The 11,363-nt window shown below is 44.6% G+C and overlaps 1 protein-coding gene across 1 annotated transcript; it reads right to left on the bottom strand.

The window, feature by feature from the left end:
* Positions 1–8,607: 8,607 nt before the first annotated feature.
* On the bottom strand, positions 8,608–11,106 carry LOC130682659 (uncharacterized). The gene is made up of 3 exons (XM_057497508.1): positions 10,995–11,106; positions 9,688–10,040; positions 8,608–9,063 (listed from the first exon to the last, which is right to left on the bottom strand). The coding sequence occupies exons 1-3, from the start codon at positions 11,104–11,106 to the stop codon at positions 8,608–8,610; spliced, it is 921 nt and encodes a 306-aa protein (XP_057353491.1).
* Positions 11,107–11,363: the final 257 nt, after the last annotated feature.

Here is an 11,363-nt window from a genome sequence, read left to right as displayed (position 1 = left end):
AGGTTGCACACCAAGCTCTGAATCATTCGCAGCTGGGCCAGACCCCGGGCCCTGAACCTGACTAGCTGTCACGGTAACCTAGTAGTAGAAGTCCCTTGTCATGATCTGCAGCTCCTGCCTGCGACCTGCAAGTGGAGAGGACACACCAAGCATGTGCCAGCCAAGTCTTTAATGAGTCAGTTTTTGGTACTGTGCTCATTGGGCCTTGTCTTGCTAAGCACCACTTAGAGCTTCTGTTTGTGGGCCTCATTGCCTTCAACTGAACCCCATGATTGCTTAAGGATCACTTATCCAAGCAACTGGGCCTCTCCTCACTTAGGCAATCACACCACTTACAGTTCAGTAACTCTCCTCACTGGTGAAAAACAAGCCCTTCTGCAGGGCCAGTGGCCTTGGAGCAGAGAGTGGCCCTGCTCTGCAAGCTCTCTGAGACTGTGAACAGGGTGGAGAGGATCCTGGCAGCACTGTCTGTGGCCTGGGCACAGCCCTCGGCAGTAGTGTGATTATCCTAGCAGGCCTGTGCTGGCTTGAGGCTGCCAGCGTACCTTACTCAGGAATCAACTTCTGACCTCCTGGCTTTTGTCCCCTGTCCCCAAAAGGATTTTGTTTAAAATGCTAGCTGCTCTGTCATAAATTATTCTTTAGTTAAGGGGTTTGGCTCTCATATGAGTTACTGTGGTTTGAACAGTAAAAGGAAAAAAAAAATCAGAACATCTTGGTTTCAACTATGGAGCCAAACCAAGAAGTGGAAACAGGCCGGAAAAGGCAATGTCAGACAGCAGGGAGTTTTATTCACATATTGTTTTAAGCTGTGCACTCATTACTGCTTATAATATTTTTTAGAAGTATCTTTTTGGGTACCTGAATTTCTCTGGGGAGGAGTCTGCGAAGAATATGTATTTTTGACAATAGTTAACATTGTAGTCTTTGGGTTTTCAAACCCATTAGAGGGATTCCTGTGGTCTTTGGAATCACCGCTCTGACATACTGGTGAAAAATCCAGGAACATGCCAGGCAGCCAAGCTTCCAGGATGGAGGTTTTCCTGAGGCCCACAGGGGTCAGATCTGCAAGCAGCACAGGGTGGGGTGAGTGCCTAGAGCAGGGGACTTGAACCGCCACTTGGCTGTCTGCTAGCTGCCATCTCCCTGTGCTGTCACTGGCTGTTGAGCAGAAAAACAGAATTAACTGAATGCCCAGTGCAGTTTAATGTTTGACTTTTACCCTAATTATTGAAGCATTCTCTTCAGTTAGAATATAATTTCTTTTAAATAGCAGTGCTCAGTCTTTTGAAAGTCTCTTCCTCCTCCATTTCTCTCCTTTCAGTGGCATCTGGCTGTGTGGATGGTGGCAGGGCACTGGGCCCCTGGTCTCTTGCTTGCCCTGGTGTGTAGTGTCTGGTAGTAGCCATCTCCTAGGTGTTGTGCCTTTGCCCATTGGGAGGCGCTGACCTTCCTGGTTCCGTGTCTGCATCTGATAAGCATATGTCTTCTTTTGGCTTAGAATGTGCCCACAGGGTCACAGCCACCTTCCTTTCGGATTTGGCCTCCCCATAGCTTTCCCTGGCTGTGGGGCATCACCCTCCTGCCTCAACTTCCCTGTGACTTGGCAAGGCCACCTAGCCTTGCCCTGCTGTGGTGCTTGCCCGTCTCTCTCCCAGTGCAGCAGATGGGCCACTTGAGTATTGAGATCAGCTTGAAGGAAAGCTCAGGGCTGCTCTGTTACCTGACCATTATACCCTTATCTTGTAAGGGTCCAGCTCAGGTGGGTATCTGGCAGCCTGAGAGGCAGCACCTTAACTTCTGTGTTCCTTCTCATGCCTCCCAACCTCAGGAACAAATCCCAGGGAAGGGTGGTCAGGAAGCACAAGTCCAGTTGCTGCTCTTTCCCACCTAGGTTTCCCTTTATGCTCCTCAGAAATGAGATGAAGGAATAGGATCTTCCTTTACCTCTTCTCTCTTCACTCTCATTATGCCTTAAACAAGGGCATTTGGGATATCATCTCTACTACAGAAGTTGACTAGCTGGATGCTGCAGGATTGATCTTGATATGCTAAAGGAGTAGACAAAGGGTTTAGCAAAGCCTCTCTTTGCATAAAACCTGGCTTTTAAAGCCTGCAGTCTCCCTAGGAAGTGAAATTCCAACCCTCTCCTGCCACAGAGTGATTATTTCTCATAATTTGACCTGCAGGATGAAAAACTGCCATGAAATATGCATTAAAGAATAAAGTGAAAATCTTATCAATTTAATATTTGCTGAAGTATCTTCTATATTTAAACCTCATGTGGCCAGGACTGCCACATTGCCTGTCTCCAGTGGGATGAGATGATGCTCCTTGGAACTATGCTATGTGTCTCTGTCATCTGTTCTTACCTTTAAATGCATGTGTACCATCTGGGTAGGTGAAAGAACTGTAGGTGAAAGAGAGGATACCAAGAGATAGAAAATTTTTTTTATAACGTTTCAGTCAATTCTTAGCCATGGTCTTCTAATATTGTTTGGTCCTGTAGTGGAAGAATGATCAGGAAAAAGGAGAGTTTCATTCAAGTTAAGCAGCAAGAACCTCCAGGTGAAGTTTATTTTGACTATTGTATACTTTGACCTTTTTCACCAAGAATGCTTCTATAGGCACCAGTAATCACAGATTTTAGTGTTTGATCCTTTAACTGTGCCTGAACTTCAAGGATAAACTACTGATGCTTCGGTGTGTCTCTCCTCTGCTTGGGTAGGTGGGCTTTCTGAGCTCTAGGCTTCCTTTGGTAGTTTTCCATGAAAGTTTAAATGAATGTGAAAAGAAATGACCTGCTGAATTGTACACTTTGAAAGGGTGAATTGAGTCAATAAAGGTGTTATTTAAAAAAAAAAAAGATATAATCGTCCACCCCCAGTATCAGTTTTTTCTCATTAAAAGTAAAAAGGTCATACCACATAAGCATATTAGAATCTTGATTTCCTTACTGAACCCTACGCTGGAGAAATACCTCCAAATTAATTGGCATATATCTAATGCATTCTTTTTAATGCTGCCAATTACATTTTATGTATATATGGTATTTATTCAAAAATTCCTCTTTTGAGAAACATTCACTTTGTTTTTTTCTCACTAAAGTAATTCTTCATTTAAATGCTTTGTAAATATATCCTTTTATACATTAGTACTATTATTTCTGTAGAATAAATTCAAAGGAGTAAAGTGTGAATTACAGTATGCATATTTTCAATTTAACAAATATTGCAGATTGTTTTCTAAAAACTCTAATAATTCACATTTCCACAAGCAGTATGGTAGAATTTTTTCCTGTATTCTTGCCAAAAATAGTTATTATAACTATTTTTGACAATCTGCTGGATATAAACTATCTCACTTTTTTCAACAGGGTTAAATTTTTTTTTTGTATTCTCTCAGTTGACCACTTATATCTATCATCCCAACATCTGTTGACTTGTTTGCCTTTTTGTTAATTTAGAAGGGCTATTTGTATACTAAAGATACTAATCATTTACCTGTCACATGTGTTGAAAATATGTTTCTCAATATAGTTTCTTTTTCAAACAAAAATTTAATTTTAAATATTTAAATACATCTATATTTTTTGTATTGTGTCTGGGTTCCCAGAACTGGTGAAACAGACTTCCCCAACTCTAGGTTGTGCATATAGAATTTTGAGAGGTTTTCTTTTAAAACATTTTTACACATAAGTCTTTAATCCATCTGGAATTTATTTTTGCATTTGCTGTGAATTAAGAGTCCAACTTAACTTTTTCCAGATGGATAACCGGTTGTTCAAGCTCCATTTATGAAATAACCCCCCTCTTCCTAATGGTTAAAATAACACCTTAGCAATATATTAAACTCCAGTTAATATTAGAGTTTGTTTTATTCTCTCTATTATTTTGTTTATTTGTCTATTCTTATGCCATGACCATAGTCTTGTGTTAACAGTGGTTTTCTAAAATGTTTCCATCTCTGATGAGGCAAATCCTCCCTTCAGTAGTCTCAATGACCAGGGAGAAGTGTAGGGAAGAGTACCTACCAGTTTATTTACCTTTGTGCGTAAGAGGCAAGATGAGGAACTATTGGAGAGATTGTACAGGGAAAGATGTAAAGGGGAGAAGAGAAGGCAAGGGGGAGAAAACTACAGGATAAAAGCTATCCACGAAAAGAATAATATGTAAGATCAAGTTCCACCCACCTCCTTTTCTTCCTCCCACTCCATAGAGAATGATGATGTGGATATTAGCATTGAGGTACCTTACCACCGTCATGATCATGTCTGAATGAACATCACTGTGTTAACTACCAGCTGCTGTGGCGGGCACGGCCAGGAGAAGGTTGGTGAGATCTCTGGCTTACGAGTTTGAAATGGGTTTGAGCTCTGAATTCAGAGATGAATGTAGTTGGTAAAATATGGCCCTTTGGAAGGTGAATCTTCTTTTCTCCAAAATTATCAACCATACTACATTAATAGCAGAACTGGACATCGTTTTGGAAAGCTGAATATACTCCAACTCATTACATTTGTTTTGCCCTCTTAATGGAAATAGCTAAGTGTACAAAGAAAAAATTGTTTCAGGGAGAAGCTAGGATTTTCCCCATGAGTGAAAGGATCGTTTCTGCCTCATTGTTATTTACAGTAGCTCTCCCGAAGGTCTCTCCATCTGTTCCGTCTTTCTCAGGGCTTCAGTTAGCATTCTGTGTTAAGAGTCTAGATTTACATAACTGACTATTCCTGATTGGAATGGATGTATTTTAACCACTTTGGTAAGCAAATAGTAAAAAACCTGCACTGTAGATTTTTGGAAGCTTCATTTATTTTTTTTCTTTCTCATCCTCCCTTTTTTTTTTTCCCTATCTCTCTTGCTTCTTTAGTCTTTGTTATTTTTTTCCCTTGTTTGGTTAACTTGATTATATTTTCTATGAAACCATTATTGTTATACCTGAAGTTGTGAATCCCAGGAGACCACCAGGGAGCCAACACAGATGCAAAAGCAAAGAGCCTTTATTCAAGCCAGCTCGAGCTCAATCTCACACCCATGCCAACGCAGTGGCCAGGTGCCAGAGAGAGAGCGAGTTTCAGGAAACACAAAGGTTTTATGGGTTTCTACGGCAGTTTGTGGGGTGAGGGTCGTGGCTCTGGCTGATTGGCTGGGCTTGGGGGTAGTTGGTGGGGTGATAGGTCCTGGCTCTGGTCAATTGGCAGGGTCTAGGGGAGGTGGGTATACTTGCTAACTGGAGGGGAGAGAGAGACCAAGCTCCGATTGGCTGAAAATAGGATCCAGGTCCCAATTGGCTCAAATAGGATCCAGGTCCTGACTGGCTCAAATAGGATCCGGGTCCTGATTGGCTGAGGTAGTATCCAGGAGCTTGCCCTTTCATTCCCCCTCTCTTTGGATCCTAGCAAAGGGACCCAATCATCGGTCTAATGAGGTGTCACAGTTGTAAGGAGATAAAGGCTGATACTGTTGTCTTAGCACCATTAGCTGGACTGTATTGATTCTATTTTTGACAAAAGTCATCAGTCTATTGAGGATACATGGTCCAAAAGTAAGTAGCAGCAACAGAATTATTAGAGGGCCTATTAGGGTGGAGACTAAGGTGGTTAACCACGGGGAAGTGTTAAATAAAGATTCAAACCATCCCTGTGGTTGTTCTCATTCTCTTTTGCATTTGGCTAAGCCTTCCTGGACTTTGGCCATAGATTCTTTTACTACTCTTGAATGATCAGCATAAAAACAGCACTCTTCTCCTAGTGCAGCACATAGTTCCCCTTGTTGGAGGAACAATAAATCAAGCCCCCTTCTATTTTGGAGTACAACTTTGGATAGGGAGGTGAGAGATTTTTCTAAATGACTAATGGAGGCCTCTATTCTTTCTATATCTTCATCTATAGAAGGCCGTTCTCAGGGATGTCATACCTGCTTGTTGAGTGGCCAGGGAGGTTATGCCGGTTCTGGCCCCAGCCACTCCTAAAGTGAATAGGGTGGCAATGGTTAGGGCAGTGATGGGTTCCCTCTTATTTCTTTCTTGGCTTGTGCCTTCATTCCAGTGAGAATACATGCTTTTCTCAGGGTGGTAGAGGGTATGGGGTATCACAGTCACTAGGATACAGAATTCTCTAGAGGCATTAAAGATGGAGGTTGAGAGGCATGGGGTGAGGCCAGTCTTGGAACATATCCACCATCCATTACTTCCTGGAATTAGCCACTTTATGTCATCCCAACTAGGGGTGGCATCTATGGAAGTGCATAAACTTTATCTTGTGGCACCTTTCCTTGGCAGGTTCCTTTACCACTTACATGTTGTAGTGTCAAGCCTATTTTACGGTCTCCCCATGAACACTGAGAGGGGTTTTCACTAGTTGATAAATTATAGGTGGCATTCAGGCCTATGGCTTCATAAAATGGAGGTTTTATATCATAACATAGCCAGCATGAGGCCATGAGGCCAGGGCTGGTAGCATTAAGGGTCTCATACATAGCATGCATCAGTTTCCATAGGGGGTCCTCACCAGCCTGCGCAGCAGGTGCCGGGGGGTTCATAGAAGTAGTAATCTGGGGTTCTGTCATTTCTTTCAAGGTTTTCTTGTTATTTGGGTTTTTAGTAGGGGTGGGAGGAGCTAATACCTGGTTTGGACCCATAGGGGCTGTTTTTGTCTGAGACTTATGGATAATTAGTTTAATGGTTAAAAGTCCACTTGGGTAAGGGCTAACCCAGGCAAACTGGCCCATATCAAGCTAAAAACCCCAAGTTATTCCAGATATCCAGGATTTCTCATTTTTAGCTCATTCTTGGTTAAACTGTACATGCACTTGGGGTACCCTATTGTCAAGGTCTCTGAGGGTGAATTTAACTAAATCCCGATTCCCGACTGCCCACTTCCGGGGCCCATCATTAGAAGTTACACAACTCCAGCTTTTGCAGTAAGCACTTTCTAGGCCCCCACAGGTCTTCCAGTTATTTCTTAGGTTGCCAGGGCAGGCCCAAAACCGTTGTGCTCATCCTTGAGCAGTGTCAATAAATGCCCGTTTTTGCAGGACATGATAATTGTGTTCCCTCCCCCGCATGAGTCCGAAAAGCTCCCTGAGATCAAAATATAAATCTGGCCACCATGTGTTTAGTGGGGCTATGTGTGCAGTTTCGTTGAGGGTTTTACCAGTTTGTCCATCTGTCAGGATCCATGTCTGCCTATAAGGTTGATGGGGGTTAGGGTCATTTGGTTTGACATGAGGAAGGCATAGTATAAGCAACATTAGTGGGGTAAGTGAGAAAGGTGCAGTCTTAGCTTTAGAGGATTGTCTTTGTCTGGCTGGCTTTTCCATTCTCAACAAAGTCCTTGAGAATGGCGTGTGGGTCAGCTGGTCGGACGTGGGTGCAGTGGACCCAAGGAGTAATCCTGTCGACCTTGAGAGCAGTGGGAGTGGTCAGGATCATGATGTAGGGTCCCTTCCAGCGTGGTTGAAGTGTCTGGTGTTGATGTCTCCGGATGTACACCCAGTTGCCTGGACGATAGCAGTGCGGTTCTGGAGGGCATCCGGTCTCATAAAGAGCTTTCAGCTTAGGCCAGACCTGCTCATGGGTTCGTTGCAACACTTGGAGGGAGAAAAGGAGTTGGTGATCATCAAATTCAGCAAGTACTTCAGGTTTGAGGGTGGGAATAATAGGTGGAGGGATGCCATACATGATTTCAAAGGGAGTAAGTCCTATCTTATATGGGGAGTTATGCACCCTATAAAGGGCAAAGGGAAGGAGAGTTACCCAGTCTCCACCAGTCTCTAGGGCTAATTTAGTCAAGGTCTCTTTTAAAGTTCTGTTCATTCTTTCTACCTGTCCTGAACTTTGGGGTCTATACGCACAATGTAATTTCCAATCTGCCCCAAGAATCTGTGCTACTCCCTGAGTTACTTTGGAAGCAAATCCTGGTCCATTGTCTGAGCTTATCCTGGCAGGAAAACCATAGCTTGGTAGGATGTCTTCTAACAATTTCTTGACCACGGTCTGCGCAGTCTCATGTTTGGTGGGAAACGCCTCAATCCAACCTGAAAAAGTGTCTACAAACACTAGCAAATACCTGTACCTGTATTTTCCGGGCTTTACTTCCATAAAATCCACTTCCCATTAAGCTCCTGGTCTGTTTCCTCGGAGTCTGGTACTAGGATTGGGTGCCTGGGCAGTCGCATTTGTCAGTTGGCAAGCCTTGCAGCTTGCTACGATTTGCCCAATTTTTGATCGAGAGTCTCTGATAGTGATGTGAGCATGTCGCACCAAGTCTTCCATTTTTCTCGTCCCCATTTGTGTAGCCCGATGCATTTTGGTCAGGACGCAACATCCTAACTCTTCTGGTAGAATGATGCAGTCGGCAGCTCTCCACCACCCATTTAGGTAGTTGGTCATGGGTAGCTGCTTGATCCATTTTGTGTCTTCATCAGTGTAGGAGGGAGTGTCTGGAAGGTTAGGGGCCCCTGGGTCTGGCAATGTGGTCACTAGGACATGGTCCACTGAAAGGGCTGCCTGTCTGGCACATTGGTCTGCTAATCTGTTTCCTTTGGCAATCGGGGTGTCAGATTTTTGATGGCCCCGGCAATGAATTATAGCCAGTGCTTTGGGTAGTCAAAGGGCCCGTAGGAGGCCAAGAATTTCTTTATTTTTGATGGTTTTTCCCTCTGCAGTTAACAGCCCCCTCTCTCTATAGATGGCTCCATGTATGTGGACAGTGACAAATGCATACCTACTGTCCACATAGACATTAAGGCATTTGCCTTTGGCCATAGTCAATGCTTTAGTCAGCGTGATCAGCTCTGCCCACTGGGCTGAAGTCCCTGGAGCCAGTGGCGCAGCCCAGACAGCTTCTGTCTCGGTTGTCACAGCTGCCCCTGCATACCTTACTCCATTTTGCATGAAGCTGCTTCCATCGGTGTACCATGTGGCATCTGCTTCTGCCAGTGGCTGATCTCGCAGGTCGGTTCTGACTCCGTGAACATGAGCCATGATTTCTCCACAGTCATGGAGTGGTGCCTCCCAGTCCGGGTCAGGGAGGAGGGTGTCTGGATTCAGTGAAGCAGGTGTCTGGAACAGAATTCTAGCAGGATTTAAAAGCAGTCCTTGGTAATGAGTTAGTCGGGCATTACTTATCCATCTGTCTGGTGGCTGTTTGAGCACCCCTTTGATTGCATGTGGGGTAGTGACATTTAATTCTTGTCCTAGTGTTAGTTTGTCTGCATCTCTGACCATGGTAGCCACCGCAGCAATGATTCGCAGACAGGGGGGCCATCCAGCAGCGACAGTGTCTAGTTGCTTGGAGAAATAAGCTATGGGCCTTTTCCAAGGGCCAATGTACTGTATCAGCACCCCTTTAGCTACTCCTTTACTTTCATCTATATATAGGTAAAAGGGTTTGGTTAAATCAGGGAGCCCCAGTGCAGGTGCAGAGAGTAAGGCCTGCTTCAGTCTAGTGAATGAGTTCTCTATAGTCTCTGTCCATGTAAACTCCTGTTTTTCTTTGGTGGCTTCATAAAGGGGTCTAGCTATTTCTGCAAAACCTGGGATCCACAATCAGCAGTATCCTGCGGATCCTAGGAATTCACGCATTTGGTGGACATTTTGTGGGCATGCTATTCTTAAGACAGTCTCTTTTCTTGCTTCCATGAGCCATCTCTGTCCCCCTTTTAATTTATAGCCTAAGTAGCTTACCTCTGTCTTGCAGATTTGGGCCTTTTTGGTCGAGGCTCGGTAACCCAAGGCTCCTAGTGTAGAAAGCAGGTCCTTGGTGCCTTGCAGGCACCTCTCCTGGTCTTCAGTGGATACCAGGATATCATCTACGTACTGTAAAAGAGTTAATTCTGGGTGTTTGGATCGGAACTCACTCAGATCTTCATGTAGGGCCTCATTGAAGATGGTGGGTGAGTTCTTGAATCCTTGGGGGAGCCTGGTCCAGATGAGCTGGCTGCTAATTCCTTTTTCCAGGTCTGTCCACTCAAAGGCAAAGATATTCTGGCTTTTAGGTGCTAGGGGCAAGCTGAAAAATGCATCTTTTAAATCTAGGACTGTATACCAGGTTCGGGTAGGACGCAATTAGCTGAGGAGGGTGTATGGATTTGGGACTGTTGGGTGTACATCCATCACCCACTTGTTTACCTCCCGCAAGTCTTGGACTGGTTGATAGTCAGTTGAACTTGGCTTTCAGACTGGTAATAGGGGGGTATTCCATGCTGACTGGCAAGGTCTCAGTATGCTTAACTCGAGTAACCTTCTAAAGTGTGGAGTGATTCCAGCTCTTGCTTCGAGTGGCATCGGGTATTGCCAGACCCTGACTGGATCCACGCCCAATTTTAGTTCTATAAATATTTCCGGTCTATGTCCAGCTAATCCCACTCCCCCTGTCTCAGCCCAGGCTTGGGGAAATGTCTGTAACCAATATTCTAAGTCATACATTGGTGATAAGGGTGTCTGGTGCAGGTGGTACTCATCTTCGAGGCTTATAGTGAGTACCTGTATTGGATGTCCTTCTTTATTCAGAATTTTTGTCCCTTCTGGGTGGAAGCTGATTTGTGCTCCCACCTTGGTGAGCAAGTCTCGGCCTAATAAGGGGTAGAGGCATTCTGGGATGACCATGAACGAGTGGGATACCCGGCCCACGCTGAGGTCCACTGTCCTTCGGGTAGTCCATGAATATTGTTTCATCCCAGTAGCTCCCTGTACCCATGAGGTTTTATCTGCCAATTTTCCCTGGGGTTGTAATAGGATGGAGTGCTGAGCTCCAGTGTCCACAAGGAATTCTATAGGTTGCCCCTCCACTTTTAGGGTTACCCTGGGCTTGGGGAGGGGTGTCAAACCCCGTCACCCATAGTCATCATTGCCTTCAGTACTTAGGATAGTAATGGGGGCCTTTTTGGGTCTTTTGTTGGGACAGTCTTTGACCCAGTGGCCTTCCTCTTTGCAATATGCACACTGGTTCTTATTTAACTTGGGTCAGTTCCCTCATGTGAGGTCTTCCTTACCTTGTCCCGTGGCCAGTTTCTTAAGGTGTCTCTGTCGCTCCTGAGGGCTATCTGCAGTTGTAGCCAGCAGTATTTTGGCCAAGTTTTGAGTTTGGCAGTCACTTATTCTCATCTGTAGTTCTTCCGGGCTCTCTCAATTATTAAAAACTCTTTCTGCCACCACTACCAGGTCCTGCAGGCTCCTTTCTCCTAATCTCTCTACTCTCTGTAATTTTTTCTTTATGTCTGGAGCAGCTTGGTTGACGAAAGCCATAACTATAGCGGCTCTATTCTCTGGAACTTCAGGATCCATGGGGGTGTGCTGTCTAAAGGCCTCCATGATCCTCTCTAGAAATGCCGCTAGGCTTTCGTCCCTGCCTTGTTGAACAT

The sequence above is a fragment of the Manis pentadactyla genome, chromosome 2 (assembly GCF_030020395.1).
Source record: "Manis pentadactyla isolate mManPen7 chromosome 2, mManPen7.hap1, whole genome shotgun sequence".
Classification (NCBI taxonomy): Eukaryota; Metazoa; Chordata; class Mammalia; order Pholidota; family Manidae; genus Manis; species Manis pentadactyla.
Note: the sequence above shows the minus strand (reverse complement) of the source record. Positions and strands in the feature narration are given on the sequence as shown.

Excerpts from the sequence above, each read along its gene's own strand:
- LOC130682659 (XM_057497508.1), bottom strand. The coding sequence starts at position 11,106 with ATGAGAATAAGTGACTGCCAAACTCAAAACTTGGCCAAAATACTGCTG. Across the intron at positions 10,041-10,994 it reads GAAACTGGCCACGGGACAAG|TCCTAGATTTAAAAGATGCA; the intron begins GTAAGGAAGACC and ends CCTGGTATACAG. Across the intron at positions 9,064-9,687 it reads CCCAAATCTGCAAGACAGAG|ACACCTGCTTCACTGAATCC; the intron begins GTAAGCTACTTA and ends ATTCTGTTCCAG.